General features: G+C 44.2%; 1 protein-coding gene across 4 annotated transcripts in view; it reads right to left on the reverse strand.

Moving 5' to 3' along the window:
* The window catches only part of col6a4a (collagen, type VI, alpha 4a), a 72,827-nt gene that overhangs the window by 25,335 nt on the left and 27,638 nt on the right, over positions 1 to 19,854 (reverse strand). For 3 of the 4 annotated variants that reach the window (XM_039618979.1, XM_031755041.2, XM_031755042.2), the window contains 17 exons: positions 18,283 to 18,380; positions 15,956 to 16,558; positions 15,005 to 15,592; positions 13,061 to 13,630; positions 10,273 to 10,893; positions 9,606 to 10,166; positions 8,461 to 9,018; positions 6,568 to 7,146; positions 4,840 to 5,418; positions 4,377 to 4,729; positions 3,135 to 3,213; positions 2,911 to 3,056; positions 2,074 to 2,166; positions 1,547 to 1,600; positions 1,070 to 1,141; positions 960 to 986; positions 830 to 874 (listed from right to left, as the gene is read on the reverse strand). In XM_039618979.1, coding sequence (XP_039474913.1) covers positions 830 to 874; positions 960 to 986; positions 1,070 to 1,141; positions 1,547 to 1,600; positions 2,074 to 2,166; positions 2,911 to 3,056; positions 3,135 to 3,213; positions 4,377 to 4,729; positions 4,840 to 5,418; positions 6,568 to 7,146; positions 8,461 to 9,018; positions 9,606 to 10,166; positions 10,273 to 10,893; positions 13,061 to 13,630; positions 15,005 to 15,592; positions 15,956 to 16,558; positions 18,283 to 18,358 — 5,604 coding nt within the window. In that variant the 5' untranslated portion in view covers positions 18,359 to 18,380. The remainder of the gene's footprint in view (positions 1 to 829; positions 875 to 959; positions 987 to 1,069; positions 1,142 to 1,546; positions 1,601 to 2,073; positions 2,167 to 2,910; positions 3,057 to 3,134; positions 3,214 to 4,376; positions 4,730 to 4,839; positions 5,419 to 6,567; positions 7,147 to 8,460; positions 9,019 to 9,605; positions 10,167 to 10,272; positions 10,894 to 13,060; positions 13,631 to 15,004; positions 15,593 to 15,955; positions 16,559 to 18,282; positions 18,381 to 19,854) is intronic. The other variant, XM_039618980.1, reaches the window with a different exon arrangement.

Here is a 19,854-nt window from a genome sequence, read left to right on the forward strand (position 1 = left end):
TCAGAGACGTTTGACGTCTGTGTGAGAGCTCGCCAACCTCATCTGTGCTGCAGCGTTATCAGGATGTTTGCAGCTGCTGGGGAACAAAGGAAGACTTTGGAAAAAGAGGGATCTCCCTCAGTGTTTCCTACAGAAGTAAATGAGGTTTATGATGACTCAGTGCTGACATATAAGAGCAGTCATCAGCTGTCTCGTCTCTGTGGATGGACTGCAGCCACTGAGCTCAGGAACCAGATCTCCCCGTGCTGCCGGTTCTGGCCGGCTCACAGAGGAGCTCAGAACCGAACCTGGACCACCAACACCAGCTGCAGCCCAACAGCTGGATACCAGAGTCTCTACAGAGGCAGCCACTGGCATCGACAACCAGCCTGATGGTTAGCAGAAACTTTCAAAATAAAAGCCGGGGGTCTGGTGCTTATTTTGCTGAGTGGATAAAAGACTAAAGGAAACGTAACAGTGTTGATAAACGATGGTGTGATATTATTCATATGAACCTTTTACTTTTGCTTCGGGTTAACATAGGAAGCTGAGCCACCAGCAGCTATGACATAACATAATAATTTATCAAATGTTTATTAAATATTTCATTGATGTTATGGCTAAAATAATTATTTAGTAATGTTTAGTTACCAGTTTATTGGGAAAATAAACAAAGAAAGCAGAAATGTGGTGATTCAGTCGTTAGTGTCGGTGTGACTCAGGTTTCTCTGTCAGGCTGGCTGACATCATCCTTCCTGTTTACATGTCAGGATATCTCACGCTACAGATCACAGAGATACCTGACGATGAAGGCGATCAGGATGAAGCTGTGTTATCTGTGTGTCGGTACCTGTTCTCCGTCCACTCCGCTCAGCCCGTCCTCTCCGTCTTCGCCCTGCGGCGGTGAAAGAAAAGTCCTCTGTGAGACTTTATCAGGACGTGAGTGTTTGTCCTTCCTCCTACATTCCTGAGTAACTCACCCTTTCTCCTCGCAGCCCTCTGAAGCCCTGCAAACACACAAATGCACACACATCATCAACATCGGCTTCTGGCAGATCTGCTCCAGGACATTTCAGCGGCACTGCTCTACCTTCTGTCCTCTGACTCCCGAGCAGCCCTGGACTCCCTGAGGTCCGCTCGGTCCAGGTAAACCTCGCCCGCCCTGCAACACACAGTCAGAGTGAGCAGCGACGCAGCAAAAGACGCAGATGATGGTTTGTCATCCACGTTTGAGCAGCTGGCAGACAGAGTGATGCTATTGGTCCTTTTTGACTCACAGAGACCACTTTCACAGATGTTTATCTCTTTATTTAAACGTCTTTTTTGCCCTCAACAACACTTCAAAGTGACATAAAACTGCAGAGAAAGACTCGTAATGGAGACGCTGTAACAACAAATATATTTTCTGTGGCTTTAAGTGTCAGCAGATGGACTCACGTGCCGATTATTTTACTGCAGTATATTCGATGAGATATATATCTTCTGTGAGTAACCAGGATGTTAGAGAGACGCTGAGGCATGTGTGCAGATGAGTTCATGTGTATGAAGCGAATGAAGAAGCACTTACAGCGAGGCCCTCCTCTCCGGGGAAGCCGGGGTGACCCTTCTGTCCAACCGTGCCCTGTTTTTAAAAATACAGGTGACGGTTCAGTGCAAAAAAGGAGAAGAGAAACTTTCACAGGTCAGAAAGACAGACAGCTTCATGCCTCCATGCTTCCTAATGTTCGCCTACTGCTTCACTAAGTCTGAGTAAGGTTTGAAAATAAAAACCAGGAAACATCCAGTTCTGCCCCCTTTCCTGTTTTTCCTTCTTCTTTTTCCCTCTTTCAAATATTTTCTCTTTTATATATTAATCCGACATTCCAGCTGAGTTTAAAGAATCATTCCTCTGAGCACCTCTCACCTCCCTTTGTAACAGTATATCTTTAACACTGGAATGAAGTCTGCTCCTGCTTCACTTTGAAATATAAACCCAGCCACTTTCTAACTCTATGAAATCACTGAAAGCGTCTGTTTGGTCCAGCTTCTTTAGTGCTTCGGGCACAGTCTCTGTTATTCTGTTTCAACTTGAAAGGCGTGAATATTTCAGTTCACCTTTGACCCCGGGGGGCCCCGAGAGCCACGGATGCCTTCATGTCCTGAACATTTGCACATGACGTCGCAGCACTCCCTGTTTGACACGGCGTCCTGCAGAGAGAAAGAGACACACACTTTTTAAAGATTAAGTTAAAGAAACAGGAAATCTGAGGTTCATCTGTCCATGAAGCCAGATAACACACACAGAGTAAAGATGGGTGTCATCTGCATAGCAGTGAAAATGTCTCCTAATGATGCTGCCTAAGGGAAGCATGTATAATGTAAATAGAATTGGTCCTAGCACTGAACCCTGTGGAACACCATAATTGACCTCAGTGTGTGAAGAGGACTCTCCATTTACATGTACAAATTGGAGTCTATTAGATAGATATGATACAAACCACTGCAGTGCAGTACCTGTAATACCTACAGCATGTTCTAATCGCTCTAATAGGATATTATGGTCAACAGTATCGAACGCAGCACTGAGGTCTAGCAGGACAAGCACAGAGATGAGTCCACTGTCAGAGGCCATAAGAAGATCATTTGTAACCTTCACTAAAGCTGTTTCTGTGCTGTGATGAGCTCTGAAACCTGACTGAAACTCTTCAAATAAGCCATTCCTCTGCAGATGATCTGTTAGCTGTTTCTCTGAACCTCAGTGTGATTCAGTGTTCAGAAATTAAAGATGACAGTTTGTTGTTGTTGCTGTGAACAGTTGTTCTGTCTGCAGCATTCATCAGAAGCAGCTAGCTATATGCAAAAATAAACCAGCTTTGAACTGAAGACTGTAAATCAGTCACTTCCCCGTCAAAGTGTGAGGTTGATTTTCCTGCAGCGACATGAATCACTTACAATCTGTTTGAGGATGGTGCTGCCGATGCTCGGCATGCCGATGCTCAGAGGAAGTTTGTAGCCGAAACCTCGACCAAACTCCACCATCTGCAGCTGGGTGGGGTAACGCGCTCCCTCGAGAGCCACAACCAGCAGAGCGCTGACGCCTGCGAGAGAAGATACCGCTGATGTGAAATGTGTCCGTAAAGTTATATTCAACAGTGAACAAGTGAAGCTGTTTTTACCAGACTGTCTCAGTGACTCTGATTCGTTCTCCAGCATCATCACATCTTCATCAAATCCATCTGAGAAGATCACCAGCACCTGATGGAAAGGTTAGCCACACGTCACAAAGTTCCCTCTATGCCATCACCAACATGGAGGAGGAAATGGTTTTAGTATTAATCATTGTTAAGACTGATTTTAAAAGACATTTAGCACAAATTCTGAAAAGTAGAACTAAAGAGAGAAGAGTGCAAAGTGATTTGGTCATTTTTCTGGACTCATTTTATTTGCCGTTTTTGCTCCATGTGGATAAAATTCGGTTCAATTCAGTTTTATTTAAATGTCACAGACAACAAAAGTTGCCTCAAGGTGCTTTATGTGAGGCAAAGACTCTGCAAACCAACCAGGAAATAGACAAAAGACTTAAGAGGATGGACTAAAAACAGGCGTCATCTTCAGGACGGGATCAGACTGTGTGATTAATAAACACTGAGTGATCCTCTTCCAGCTGTGCTGCTCGGCTTCCACTCAATAATAAATCACATGGTTTGTTTAATCCACACTTGGTCATTTATCAGCTGCTCCATACTCCTTTACTGTGAATCATCATCGTTCCCACACAGAAGGAATTCCAGTATTCTGGAAAAATCCTTCCAAACTGAAACAGCTGTCTGGCTGAAGAACGCCTTCAAGTGCAGCGTGTTCGGAAGTCTTACAACGCAGTTTATTGGGAAGCTTCAGAGATGAGTGAAGCAGTAACTGGAATTATGTGATTGATCAGGCAGCACACTGGTCCCTAAACTCTATTCCTTTTCTTTTCCAGCTTTTTTGGTGTGTGCGTGTGTGTGTGTGTGTGTGTGTGTGTGTGTGTGTGTATTTAAACTGCATAAGATAAATGTAATGGACATGTCTACAGGATCCATCAGCATCAGTTCCTGTTTATGAAATCAGCAGCCAGTCGTGCAGCCGCCTCTGAAGAAAGAAAACCAGGGCAATGCAGAAGTTTACAAAGCTTTCATCCACTGATACTGCTCAGTGTGTGAAAGGCAGAGCGCTCGTCTATAGTCACGAAGGTGATCCCTCACGTGTAAACACACGCCCCCTCGATGCGAACCATCGGTGTATAAACTGATAGCAAGTAAGTACCCTGTGGCTAAATCTTCAGCCTTGTTCCAGATTCATAATAGTCACCTTTAGAAGGATGGGGAACCCAGTACAATTATATAAAGTACTTTTTTATACATGAAAGTACTCGGTCTCACCTTCACACCAGCATTGGACTGAAGCTTGAACTTCTCCCCAAAGGATCTGAGCAGAGCAGTGTTGAAGTACGTAGGCTCTGCTAAATTAAAGTCCATGACTTTTGTCACCACGTCGTTACTGTACTCCGAAAAGCTAAAGTCTTCCACTGTGTTTCCGTCGCGGCTCACGATTCGATAGGCTACGTTGGGTTTGATGGGCTCGGGGCCGAGGCAGCACAGGCCTTGTACTGAGGAAACGTAATTAGCGATCTCTGGCAGGAAGGTCCTGAGCTTGTTGTGGCCGCTGACCAGCACCTCATTTGGATTTCTTCTTCTAGAAATATCGAATCCTATGGCGATGTCAATGCTGCAGGCTGTAACAGACAGATTTGTATATATTTTTTGGCAAAGACAGGTGGATATGGCAGGTAAGAGGGGGAGACAAAGACAAAAGATCACTACAACATCCACTTTTCAAACTCACCTGGTCGATCTGGGATAAGTTTGGATTTGCAGATGGTGTCGACCACCTTTTGCTTGATATTTTCCAAGCTGCCAAAGTTCTGCACAGTGAAGAGGCTCTCCGGTGTGCCGGTGATCTGCAGCAGCTCCAGAATGTGGACATCTCCAATGCCGATGGCAAACACCTCGATTCCCAGAGCCCTTAGTTCGATGGCAGGGTCTTCAACATCATCTTGCGATTCTCCATCTGTGATCAACACCAAATTCTGGGAGATGCCTTCAGATTTACGACTGCCCCGCGATGCCTCAAAATACTCCTTAATGGAAGTCAGGGCCAGTCCGATGTTGGTTCCTCCCCCACGCTGACTCATTTTCAAGATGTGATCCGATATTTCCTTCTCAGTGTAGAACTGGTTGAGGTAAAACTCGTGTTGAAAAATGTCGCTGAACTGGGCAAACCCAGCACGAATGAAGTCTTCACTGACTTTGAAGCTGTTGATGAGATCTATGGTGAAGTTCTTCATGACTGCGTAGTCAGCTTGGCTAATGCTACCCGACTGATCAACTAGGAAGACCAGGTCAGCACTTTGTTTTTCACAAACTGTAAATGAAAACGCAGATATTAGAGATGTGGACCATACACTGTGTGGAGGCTCTTTATGGTTTTTTGTTGACAAATACAGATGATTTTTGTGACGATGGCATGCAACTCATATTTTAAACACATTCGGTGCTCCACACGTATGATGCTGTTGGTTAGTTGTTTCCAGTTTTTAGCCCAGGGTTAAAAATTTAGACTCGTGCCAAAAATTGCAGTTCCTCTAACATCCAGCAGAGGCTCCAGCAGTGAGTCAGCCCCCTAGACTCTCACCTTAAAACGTGACAGCAGAAATAAACACGTTTACCGCCTGATGCACAAGATAATTTCCCACTTCATGGCAACTGTGCAGGGGGAGACGTTTTTTTAATAACATGGGCCTTTAGGTATTATTAAGAAGGTAATTTGCATTATTATTTGCATTATTAGGGGGATAGCATCTTTAACATCTTTTACTGTACAATACAAAGCGGCTTGTGGTGACTGTTGATGTGATTTGGCGCTATATAAATAAAATTGAATTGAATTGAATTGAATTGAATTGAATTGAACAGCTAATTGGAGTCTTTGAACTGAAGCATTTTTAATGCAACAATGTACCAACCAATAATATCGCTGCTGTTAGGTTAATAGTACTAACAGACCTATCAAGAAATCTGAGCTCCAGTTTTGTTGAGTGAAATTTGGGGACTTCATTACGCACTAATTAGCGGTGCATCTGTGGGATGCTGTGGAAACAAGTGCTAACCAAGCTATAAAGTGATTTGTTATCCAAACTTCGGTCAGATGTTTGTGACCGTTGAATAATGTGTTTGTGAGCATTTGCTAATCAAAGATGTATCAGTATCATGTGACAAGTTGGTGTTTAAAGACATCCAGTATGCTGTACTGACTGTAGAAATCAAATATCTGACCTGATGAGTGTAAAAAACCCAGAAAACTTCTCAATTTACTGTTGCCAATATAAAATCTTCCTGCTTGCTTTTCTTACAATGATTTAGGAAGTTTTTTAAAATGCTTCTTCTCAATCAATTTGAGGATTATTTACGTCAAGTCTGAAATTCAGAAATGTGCTATTAGTATCATCATTTATTGTTTCCTTGCAAATCTATTTTTCTTTTGTCTGATGTAATTAGACGTTTAGTTGCTTACCTGGTTTGGTGGAGTTGCACAGGACTTGTGTGATGTTTTTGTAGAGTTTTTCCAGGGCATCAAAGTTATCCACGTAAAAAACTCTGGATTTATCATGACCAGCCATGACCTCCAGCTGTGTCTTGTTGGCTCCTTCCACTCCAATACTGAAGACAGTGACCCCTTTGTTTCTCAGAGCCACAGATGGTTCATTCAGACTGTATGGGTCAGTAGCATCGCCATCGGTAATTACCATGAGGATCTGAGGCACCTGCAACTCTGCCCGTCCACCATATTTTGCATCAAAGAACTGTAGAGCATAGTTCAAAGCTTTGCCAGTGTACGTGTCTCCATACGGGGATTTGAGAGCCATTATGGCCTTGGAAACCTCCTGCTTGGAGCTGAACTGATTGAGAGTGAAAATAGACTTGGGTTCATTCGAGTAGAGGATGACACCGAAGCGAGTCAGGTCTTTGCCAACTGTGGTTTGGTTCACCATCGACTGCATAAACTTCAGCATGCTTTGAAACTTTTTCAGGGTTATGCTTGTGGAACCGTCCACCAAGAAAATGATGTCAGCTCTTTCTGTCTTCTTGCATTCTGGTGGTAAAAAACAGAAATGTTCGGTGAGAGGGAACGGGAGCAGGAACGTCAAGGAACAGCTCTTTAAAACCTCCTAAGACCCTTTCATGGCATGCATTTTTAATTTCTCTTTGCTATTTGGGCTGATTAAGACCTGATGAATGTAAAAAACAAAGAATTACCAGATTTTTTTTTTTTACCTATCTTTTGTTTCTGAGAAGAATGAAATCCACATATAAAGATATTTGTTTTTAATTTTGATAGAAAAGTGGCTGTATAATGTCCTCGTACGTGGATATTAGGCCCTTGTAGAGAAATATTAAGTATTGTGGTCTAGAAAACCCAAAATGTGATGTCCACATATGTGGACGCCAGGTCCTAGGAGGTTAAAATATTAAAGTGAAGGTGTACGAGGATCTCTTTATCATGTAGGGCTGATGTACCACAATAGGTTTTAATGGTGGAAGAAACTGGAGCCACTGAAAGAAAGCTGCAAGCAGATGCAAACACCCAAACAGAAAGGCCCTAATCTGCTCCAGAAGTTCCCCGCTAATCTATAATGTTGCTAAAATCATCTCTGTCTCTCTTCCACAGCATGTCTTTATCCTGTCTTCCTTCTCTCACCCCAACCGGTCGCAGCAGATGGCCCCGCCCCTCCCTGAGCCTGGTTCTGTCGGAGGTTTCTTCCTGTTAAAAGGGAGTTTTTCCTTCCCACTGTCGCCAAAGTGCTTGCTCATAGGGGGTCATATGATTGTTGGGTTTTTCTCTGTATGTATTATTGTAGGGCCTACCTTACAATATAAAGAACCTTGAGCTGACTGATGTTGTGATTTGGCGCTGTATAAATAAAATTGAATTCAGTCCTAACCACCACATTGACCTCATTAGAATACTGTAGTTCACAGTGTAGCTACACAGGTCTGAAAAACAGAGGACCCTTTTTTTATCCTCCCCTCCTTGGAAAGATGAGTGGACGAATGACAAAATCTTTCCTGCCTTGGATGACTGAGAACCTTCACAGACATACTTTCCTGTCTTTACACAAACACATATTAAAGAACAGGAGCCGTCTCATTACAGCAAAAAGCCTGTTAACTAGCAGACTAGTGTGTTACCTTCAGTCAACGAAACTCCTTACCTAGTTTTAGGATGATGATGTTTCAATAAATGGCAGTGTTTTTGTGAATTAACCTGTTAAAGTAAGAAGCCTGAGACTTGAATGATCTCATCCCCGCTGCCTGGCACTAGACTGCAAACTGTAAAGACTTTTTAAAATATTTACAAAAATGAGGATATAGTTCATGTTTCGGGTTGGTCCCAGTCTCCCCTCACCTCTCTCCGGATCACAGAGCTCCAAAGCCACTTGACTCTCCAAGTCCCTCAAAGCATCAAAGTCCCTCTCAGCATACATCCTATCTGGGGATCCACTGATCTCAAGCAGCTGGGTGGTGTTGGCATCCACCACTCCAATGGCATAGACCACCACTCCTTTGGCCCTCAGAGCTGCAGCGGGGCGATTGACTGCATCTTGGGCCTCGCCGTCTGTTATGACCACTAGCCTCTGCCTCAGGCTGGGCCGTCCTCCTCTGGCTGCATCAAAATACTGAGACACTTCTCTTATGGCTTTGCCCGTGTACGTGCCTCCACCCATCTGCTCCATGTTATCGATGGCTGTCGACATTTCTTCTTTGGTGTAGTGGACGTTGAGTGGGAACTCGAGTCTTTGGACAGTGCTGAACTGCATGACACCTACGTGCACCTCATTCTTCCCAATGATGGACTTCCTAATGACCGATTTCATGAACTCTTTCATTTTTGTGTAGTCTTCGGGATAGATGCTTCCAGAGCTGTCAATCAAGAAGACGAGGTCGCCTGGTATATCTTTACAAACTGTAGGCAGAGTAGCACAGCCATGTTAGCATCGCTGCCTGCATGTTACATGATAATAACCCTGTTTTAAGAAACAAAGGTGTCCTGTGTTGGATGGCTCTTGTCCTCTCCAGCCTTTAATGACCATGTGCAGCATATAATATCTATATATCTGTCTCTATGTATAGATACATTTTGGTTAATATTTGCTCACTTTTATCTTATTCCTCTGGTGGTATTTGTTAAGTACTACAATTTCATGCATATTAATTCAGTATTTTATGCTAACACTTAAAACAGTGTCTGTCTCAGTGTAAAAACTCATTTCTGTTAAGGTGACGAACTCCCTGATATCCAACGATTTATGTCATCAGTAAAATCTGTTCTACTTTCATTTTGCTTATTTCAGTTTCATTCTACTCTTAACTACCGGTTTAAGGCTGAATATGGCAGTTTTATATGGCCCTTTTCATTATACTTAAACCCAATGAGATATACAACGACTTAAACACTGAAAATGAAAAAAATGCACCTGCAGTAAAAAGTATGTGCTGCTTGTAACTGTTAGACATGCATTTGTAACATGAGTGTGGTTCATTTCCCCTCACCGTCTGGAGAACAGATATCTGTGATGATGTCATCTTTGATCGGCTTTAAGGCATCAAAATTATTGACAAAGAAAGTCCTCTTGGGGTTGCCGGAAATCTCTTCCAGCTCAGCCACATCGGCGTCTTTCACCCCAATGGCATAGACAATGACACCCTGCTTCCTCAGTCGCTCTGCTGGAACCTTGACCTTATCCTGAGATTTTCCATCCGTGATGACCACCAGGAACTCTGGGACTTTGTGACCACGAGTGGCCACAGCTCTCTCAAAGTGTGGACTCATGAATTCCAGGGCCCGCCCCGTCTGTGTGCCGCCACCTACTTGTATAATTTCCTCCACAGCTTTCTCCAACGTGGTTGCATCTGTGTAATCGGTCAGATCAAATTCCAGGTTTGGCGAATCTGCGTATTTGGCAACGCCCATTCGGACATGCTGAGGCCCGATACGGAAGGTATTAATAAACTCAATGATGAACTTCTTCATGTCATAGAAGTCAGTGGGGTGAATGCTTCCCGAGTGGTCAATCAGGAAGAACATGTCTGCTTCATCGGTCTGCACGCAGCCTGGAAAGGAAAAGCAAACATTCTGAGTTTTGCATCTTTAAATTTGTTAAAAAAGTCATGATGTTCAAGTTAACTCATGAAAGTGTAAGAACATGCTGGTCCACACCTTCTTTGATGCCAGCTCTTCTTGTGCTGACTGAGACCGCCTGGTGAATGATGTTATAGCAAAGAGTCTTCTGCAGGTTCTTCTTCAGACCTTTCAGCTTGTCAAAAGTGTCCACTATGAACACGTGCTTGTTGGGGGGGTGGGACGCTATCTGGTTCAGTTCAGCCTCGTTGGCGTTTTGGACTCCTACAGCGTAAACGGTGACACCAGCACGGCGGAGAGCAGCTGCTGCCTCGGTCACGTTATCCTGCGATTCACCATCTGTGATCACGACCGCCACCTGCTGAACACCCTTATCTTTCCTGCTTCCAGCGTCCTCTGTGAAAATATTTTCGCGGGTGAAGTCGAGGGCAGCGCCGGTGTTTGTACCACCTCCGCGATAAGGCAGGATTTTGATGAAATTCAGCAAACTGTCCTTTTGATTAAAGCTGTTGAGGTAGACCAGCGCTGTGGCTCGGTCGCTGTACGTAACGATACCCACCCGAACTCTCTTGTCACCGACGTCCAAGCCGCTGACAACTGACTGCAGGAAAGAGCGCACCAGGTCGAAGTTTTCAGAGCCGATGCTTCCCGACTCATCCACGATGAAGACGAGGTCTGCCAGTTTGGCTGCTTTGCAGTCTGTAAAGGAAATCACAATTTCGTTATTCCAGAGTCACTCAAGTATTCTGGTACCTTTCCGGATGTGACGGTGACACCACAACAATTCTTTTTACTTGTGTTTTTGTTATTGTGCAGCCCAGTTCCACAAAGGTTGGGATGCTGTACAAAATGGGAATAACAGCAGAATACAATCTCACATCTCAGTACACAGCATCAAACTTTTTGGAATTAGGGTTAAATATGTGTTGCTAGTAGGGATGGGTACCGGTATCCGGTGCCATCATGGCACCGGTTCTGACATATATGGTAGTAACCAGACTGAAAAGCAGCGCACATTTCAGTGCTTTATTTCGGTGCTTTTTTTTTCCTGAGATGTCACACACTTTGGATTCTAGCCAATCATTTTACCTTTGCAAGCGTAGTAGGCGGGGCCAGGTATGTACGTTCTTTTAGAGCAGACCTACAGATTAAAAATGCCCGAGGCGAAGCGGTCAAAAGTCTGGCTGTACTTCACAGCAAAAGATGCAAACTCAGCAGCCTGCAACAAGTGCTTTAAGCTGATACTGTGATACTGTCAAAGGAGGTAACACCTCAAATCTGATGAAACACCTGGCGGCGCATAGCGGGTTTTTTTAAAGCCGAGAAATGCGCCGTGTTTGATAGCTTGCTGCGAGACCTCACACCGTGCACATCTACTGCGGGTGTGGTGCCTGTTATCAGACCCGGAGTTAGCAACATCCCCCAAGAACCCGAAGAGGAGAGTCCTGGCCCCTAGCCCTGTCAGCGTAGCAGAAATGATGAGGATGATGATGATGGCAGCAGCAGCTGTTCTTCTCTGCGTGAATAGCTTCATGTTGTTCGTGTGTATTTAACGTTGAGTAGGCTAACCACATTATGACATTAATGCATGTAAGGTGAACTAGCAAACACCGTCGTAGTTACATGCGGCTGTCTTCTTGTTTGATGGCAGATACTCCCTTCACCCTGGCCAAAAAGGCTAAAATGACCAAAGAAAAAGTGGGAAACAGTTAAACATGAGAGGTTTTTGGACAAAGTTTGTGTTTTTTCCATTGTTTAAGCACTGCTTCCAGCCAAGAGTGAGACCATATATGCCCTATAGCTGCAGAAAAGGCTAACATTGTTATCTTTTTACAAAAAAACAGCTGAACATGAGAGGTTTTTGGACAAAGTTTGTGTTCTCCATTCTTTAAGCACCGGCACCGTTTCAAAAGTACTGGTTTGGTACTGGTATTGGATAAAACCTAAACGATACCCATCCCTAGTTGCTAGTAGGTCATTTGGTTGGATGTTGTTCCTTTGGCACAGAATTCCAGGTATGTGACAGCTAATAAAGGTAGAGGTTTCCTATCCAGGGTGCCTGTTTCTGTATTGCCCTCATATTCCGCAATCAAACTAAAGAATTAGTCCACATATACTGTCGAGGAGCATTAGAACAAACAGTTCCATGTTATTTGTTTTAATAACTCATGTAGGCGGTCACAGTGGGACACCCACTACATGCTGAGAAGTGAGTACTAGCATTTCACAAAGTGTTTTGATGATGTTGAAGTGTAATAGAGTTTCAGTTAAATATATTTCAATGATGTTGGTTGTACTGCCCGTGAAGCTAGCAGCAGTTGTCTCTTACCAAGCCATACAGGCTACTTTCCACTCATGAATGACTGTCACATTTAAATGCAACAAATAAACACATTTATGTTGTGAAGTGGTGCATTTAACACAAACCGTGACCTTGTGGTTGCACTGTCTAAACCTAGCATATGATAAAACTGTGACTTTCTCACAACAACATAGACCTAATCCAACTAGAAGGCTGTGATTTCTCTGCAGGGAAGATCAATCTAAATATCAGCAGCGAAGGGTAATTTGTGCAGTGCTAGCTGCATCTAACAGACTGACAATGTGAAAGTAAAAATAAATGTTATAATATTTGATGTCTTGGGGTGAAAATATGGAAGCATGAAGACTCCCACATCTCGGATATTCTCGCCACAGCGTGCTGGCTGGCGTTTCCGGCAGGATAAGTTTATCATCAGGATTAAAGGTAATAAAGGTAATTTACGTGACTGTTCTTTTGTGAATATCCTTTGTAAAACACTTCAGAGATGCACAGGAGTTGATTTTATGACTGATGACAACAATAATGAAAGTAAAGACTTTTCACCTCGAGTGAGAGTGATCTTCACTTCCTCCGCTTCAAAAACGTTCTTCAGCGTAGGCACTGCATTGATGGTAGACTCGTACACGTACGGTGCTGTGGCTATTACACGAATTTCATCCATTGATGCACCGAGGCTCACTCCAACGATAGTTACGCCTAGAGATTTGATCAGACGTGTCTGCTTAAAAACCTGATCATCCGAGTCTTTTCCACTTAGAACAACCAGAAACTGTCGGAAGCCTTGGGATGCCCGACTTCCTGATTCATTCGTGAAGAAGTTAGAGCTGGCGTACTCCAGTGCGCTGCCCAGGTAGCGTGGCTGATTGGGCTGAAGTCGGCTCTGGCGGAAGGACCTTACACCAGCGAGCGTCTCCTCTTTGGTTTGGAAAGTATTGAGAAGAAACTCCACTTTGGTAACCGTACCATACTGGGCCAATCCAAGACGGTAGCCAGAAGCTCCAATGTTGAGTTGATTGACCAGTCGGACCAGGATGGATCTGATCTGCTGGAAATCTGCTTGACTGATGCCACTGTCCACCAGGAAGAAAATGTCTGCAAACTTTTCTGCCAAGGCTGTAAATTAAGAAGAAAACAGTCCTTCACTATTATTAGATACATTTCCATTTATATGAAATTACACTACCTGCAGGTCTAAAAGACAAAGGTTTGGAATTTTCTAACTAACAAAAACTGTTGTTTTTTAACTCCTAGTTTTAATTTCAGTTTGTAACCACAAGCCTGCTATGGATGGTACGATTCTCTGCCTTCTTTCATCTGCACAATATTTTAAAATTAGAAACACTCCGTCTCAGAGCGATGCATTTGTTGCTTCTAATTTCCTTTTTTGTGTTTTTTCCAAAACCTCTCTGAAAACTCAGAGAGGACACAGCACGACAGATCATATATAACTTACGTACTATATTAATATACTGACAGGGACTAGAAAGAAAGAGCAGATTTCTCCTGTTTTGGCTTCCCTTCATTGGCTTCCTGTTAAATCCAGAATTGAATTCAAAATCCTGCTCCTCACATACAAGGTCTTAAATAATCAGGCCCCATCTTATCTTAATGACCTTGTAGTACCATATCACCCTATTAGAGCACTTCGCTCTCGCTCTGCAGGCCTACTTGTTGTTCCTAGAGTATTTAAAAGTAGAATGGGAGGCAGAGCCTTCAGTTTTCAGGCCCCTCTTCTGTGGAACCAGCTTCCAGTTTGGATTCAGGAGACAGACACTATCTCTACTTTCAAGATTAGGCTTCAAACTTTCCTTTTTGCTAAAGCATATAGTTAGGGCTGGACCAGGTGACCCTGAATCCTCCCTTAGTTATGCTGCAATGGGCTCCACCAAAGCTGGACAATAGTCCGTTCAGTTTACCCTAATGAAGTTATAGTCAGCAGTGATTGTTAACCAGTTTAAAAAAAAAAGAAAAACTGGTCATAATGTCAGTAAAAATAAGGAAGTGTAACTTAAACAACCTAATTTCTTAATTTATAATAAATAATAAAGACTGAATCAAGAATGTCAGAAAATGTAATGTGATTTAGAGTCCACATGCTACCGACCAATCACGTTTGAATGAGGGGTGGTATTTGTTGAAATACGCTGGAAAAAACGTTGTCTTTGATTGTCGGGGGTTTTTCTTTCTATTTGCTTTAAAGCAAAGAACGTATCTGTTTCATAAACATTGACTGGTGGATGAGAAAAGCCTTCAGGGCTTCCGCTGTAGCTTGCGGGTAACTGGACTAACATCTCTAAATCAGGAGATCAGCCGATACGTTCCCAGATTGCTATTGATGCAAACTGAGCAGAAATGCTCTGATGCAGTTACATCTTAAATCGCTGACCAGTGCAAAGAAAAACAAGCAGCAGATACATTAAGGTATTTATTTCCTTCTCTTATAATAAACAATTCTGTAAGGACGTTTTCTTTAAGTCGTTGTCTCACCTTGACTCAGACTCTCCACGGAGATGCATACAGTTTGCAGCAGACTGTCTGTTAGCCGCTGTAGAGCCTGGTAGCTATCGATAGTGTAAAGAAAGTGGTGTGCAGGTAGGTTTACGATAGACTCGAGCTCCTGCTGGTTAACCTCTCCCACCCCAATGCCAAATATGATAACTCCTTGATCGCGCAGGCGCTTGGCGGGCTCGACTACATCGTCCGTGGAGTCCCCGTCTGTGATGACTACAGCAAACTGAGGAACTCGCTGGCTCGCCCGGCTCCCTGCCTCCTTGGTGAAATACACTGACTGGAGGAAGTCAATAGCCTTTCCCGTTTCTCTGCCTCCTGTTCGATATGGAAATTGATCGACTTCGGCCAGCAGAGAATCCTTGTCCATGTGATCTTTCAGCAGAAACTCCTGGTAGGTCTCATTGCTATACTGAGCCAAGCCAATCCGAATTTTGTCAGGGCCGATGTCAAGCCCTAAAATGAAACTTCGGAGAAACTGCCTAATTTCCTCAAAGTTATCAACGCCAATGCTAGATGAGCTGTCAACCAGGAAGACTATGTCTGCCACGGTGGCTCTGGCACATTCTGGAAAAGAAGAAGAAGAAAGTCAGAAACACGAGGAAAGCCAGTGAAACCTGTTGGATATTTACATTTCTCGAGAAAGATAAAAATCTGGGAGGGGCTTTCCCGGTTTTATATTTAATAAATGGTCAATGGACTGGTTCTTAGACTTATTTTACCTTGAGACGACAGTTTGCATGTTTATGATGATGAACCTGACCTCACAGCCCATTGTTAGTCAGCGGGCTGCTTTCAGTCATTGTGCAAATGTACTGTTTATGAGGTTGGGGAAACCTGCAGTCAGCTGAGACTGAAGAAGTCACCTGGATGAGTGACGAAATGAAAACGCCACGTTTAGATGAACAGAATCAACCTTTTGGGGTTTACCTTGGGACAGTTGCAGGAGTTGTCGTTTGGCTTCTTCTACAGTCGTGCATAACGTCTGGATGATGTTCTGAGAAATTCCCTGCAGCGCTGCAAAATCTGATACACTGTAAACATGCTGATCGTCATTTGCAATCTCCCTCAGCTGGCTTGCATCTGCATCTTTGATACCAATTGCATACAAAACAATCCCTCTTCTCCTCAGGTTCTTAGCATGAGACTCTACATCGTCTTGGGATTTGCCATCAGTGATCACCACAGCAATTTGCGGCACTTTCTGCACAGCTCGGCTTCCAGCTTTCCCCACAAAGTGTTCGTTCAACATGAATTCCAAGCCTTTACCGGTCAGGGTTCCGCCCCCCCTGTAAGGCAGTTTGATGATGTTATTGAGGATGTCCTCCTTGTTGTCAAAGGTGTTGAGCAGAAACTCTGTGAGTGGATTGTCACTGTACTGGACAAGGCCGATGCGGACATGATCAGGGCTGACATCAAAGCTATTGACCAGTGTGAACAGAAACTGACGGATCTGCTCGAAGTTCTCGGCGCCGATGCTCCACGAGCCATCGACCAGGAAGACGATGTCTGCCACGGCCTCTGCAGTACAGACTAAGAGGAAAGGTCTTTAAGTCACGGAGAGGAACAGCTGGATGCTAAAAGGAAATCTCTCAGTAGCCGACAACGTTTGGCAGCATGAGGTGAAGTGTTAGCGTGGCTTATAGACAACAGAGGTGGGCTGTGTCATGTGACTGCGAGAAAAGAAAAATGGGCACGTTGCCGTCAGCTTGTGAAAAACCTCTGGACCGGAGCAGCACTTACCTTCAGGGTGGAAAAGCGTGAGGAAAACGACAAAAAGAGGCGTATGGCTTACAGCTGGTGTTTATTGCCTTCAGAAAGCTTTGCTGGAAAAAGGAAAGATTACCTGACTGCTAACGAAACCCCGACCTTTAACCCTTGCATCTCATTCATGTGCCTGGCTGCAAAAACATTTCCACACTAACCCTAATACTTCAGGGCAGTCTCAGAAACACCTTGAACAGGTTAAACGTGAGCGTGCTCCAGTTGGAGTACAGCAAATCAGGCCCAATGACAGCACGACAGGTCAGGCTCATCCATTTTTTATAGATACTGTTGGTTAATAAGAGGGAGTCATATCTATTTTTACAGAGGTCCTTTTTAAAGTACAGCTGCTGGACACTGAAAGATTTATGAAAACATCCAAAGAAACTTTTCAAACCCAGAAAACTGCTCCCTCATTTTGCAGCTTAATGACGGTAAAACGAGCCGTGTGGAGAAGAACCAGGGACACAGCCCGAGGCGCCGATTAGAGCCACACACCGGGGTCTTCCTTCTTTCTGCTGCTCACAGTGGATCATCTGCATCCACCTCAACCTATCCCAACGTCTTCCTCTTCTCCTGCCTGCAGCTGCATCTTCATTCTCCACCCTCCCTCCATCCTGCTCACTGAACATCTTCAGCTCGGCTCCACCGTCTCCAACCAAGTCTCACCTCCATCCTTGACCCTTCCCTTTCACTCTTGCTGCTATCCTTCAGTCACATTTGCCTCCACCCGCTCCACCCTGCCTGCACTCTTCTTCACCTCTCTTGTGCACTGTCCTGTGGATGTTTGACTGCAGCTATTTAAACCTTCACCATTTTTGCTCCTGCATGTTCACCTGTCACCTGCCCCCCTCCCATTCACACACATGTATTCTGTCTTCTACTGGACTTCATCCCCTTTGCAGACGTCTCAGCACTGCTGACGAATCACATTTCGGGAGTCCTGGCTACACGCTGCTAACTTCAATCTGCTTTTTTATTTCCAGTCATGATCCACAAGTTAATTCTACGTTTTTCAGGGATAAATTATTTATTAGTTTAATTACTGACAGTGACCATGGCCTGCACCTAAACGTCCAGCTCTACATACTGTTGGAGAAGTAATTTGTGGTTAAACAGATACTAAATGTTTCTGTGGCAGTGATGCTGGAACAACAGGATCAGTGGAGGAAGTTTTAATCTGGAGTCTGAGACCTAAGAAGGAAAATGTTTTATGCAACCAGACACCAGTCGAAGCTTTGTGTTTGTGCGTTTGTGAGCTTGTTAATTGTGCGTGTCCACGTGCTCAGCTGCAAACACATTCCTGTGCAGGGTTAGTGCTCCGTGTGTGAACTCCAAAACTTACCACACGCGTGAGGTCCAGCTGGTGTGTGTGTGTGTGTGTGTGTGTGTGTGTGTCAGTCAGTGTATGGATGGTATAAACAGCTTTCACTGATGTCATACTTTCACCAGGACGCAGGAAGTGGAGCCATAAGCTGCATAATCACACCCACCTGTCGTCTGAGCGCCGCTGCTGTAGAAACACGCCGCCATGATGAGGCCGACCAGAGCAGCCCGCCTCCCCTCCATGCTGGATCGGGTTTCTCTGTACCTGCGACAGAAACACAAAGTCTGTTTCACATTTGGAAGCAGCTCCATCACAGCGGGAGGCGGGGGGGGGGGGGCTGATTTAGTTTTGTCATAAAATCAGCACATAAAGTATTTTACTGGCACGGATATCGAACGCTCCGACAAACATCTGCTCCATCCTGGGAACAGAAACGTGACGCTGTTTGAGGATGAGTAGATGTGTGCAGAAGCTTTTTGTGCCAAAACAGACTTTTGTTATATAATAGAGACAGAAACACAGCAGAGACACGAGGGGAGGAACAATATTTGTGATGATAATATGATAATAATTATGTGATATTTCAGCCCCAGTTAAGATATTTACAATTGTCCAGGTTAAATTATTGGACAATTATGTGTAACTTTAATCATTTTTTAAATAAAGGTTTAAAGGATTCGTCTAATAAATTGTTAATGAATGCATGGATGACATGGTGTTTATTAATGCACACAGTGTTTGTAAGGCATGCATCAGGACAACAGTCCACAGTCTGCATCTGCAGCCGAGGATGAACCCTCCCTCCACACTCTCTGCACAACTTCAGCAGGAAACATGGATCTGGATTTGCATGTCAACATATGACAGGAATTATCTGATGTTTCCCAATCTGTAACTGTAAAGAAGCCGTGCAAAAATTCCTGCATCCAGCAAAGTAAATCACTTCCAGCCCCACCTCTGAGCTGAGACATGTGAGATGTAGCTCACAATGATGAAGATGGAGCTTCCTGATTGGTCAGTTTTTAATCAAGCTGAAATGGTTCACTGAGTGTGTCACGCAGATGACCCCGCCCGCCGCACCCGGCTTTGGTTGGAGCCCAGTGATGTTGAAAGTTTCAGTATAATTATTGAAATGACACATTCCTGCTCGCAGCCATGAACTCATCTTCTCGGAGTGCTGTGAAACCAGAACCGCAGCACCGGAATAAAAGCTACAAATCATTGAGCGACAACTACGAGGTCGCCAATCATGTCTGTGCGGCATCTGTAAATCAGTGTCAGACACGGGGAAACTATTAAAACTCGGCGTGTGAGCGCTCTGACAGGAAATAAGACGTGACGCTCAGTCTGAATAACTTCAGCGTTGCCGTGGAGTCAGGGACACGGCAGGGGAGGAGCCAGCAGGAATCAGGAAATCGGAATTTAGTCAAAAGCGTTTTATCCCATGTGAATCTAGATGGAGCAGCATCTGTAGCATCCAGGTGGGAAGCCTGTTAGCGTGTTAAACCTGTATTTTTTCTAATGTCCAGCAGGGGGCGACTCCTCTAGTTGTAAAGAGGTCTCTTTGTATTGAAGTGTTCCTGATCTGACAGCTCAGTGAACTTTGAGGTCTCAGTCGCTGGTTTCAGGTCGGACGTAATTCAAAACCATGAGGGTAATTTTGGAAACGAATCCAGAAAGGACGAGCGAGCTGATCGAGGGGTACGCTCTAAGGTTAATGAAATGTTTCTGTGTCCTT

This window comes from Oreochromis aureus, linkage group 11 (genome assembly GCF_013358895.1).
Source record: "Oreochromis aureus strain Israel breed Guangdong linkage group 11, ZZ_aureus, whole genome shotgun sequence".
Taxonomy (NCBI): domain Eukaryota; kingdom Metazoa; phylum Chordata; class Actinopteri; order Cichliformes; family Cichlidae; genus Oreochromis; species Oreochromis aureus.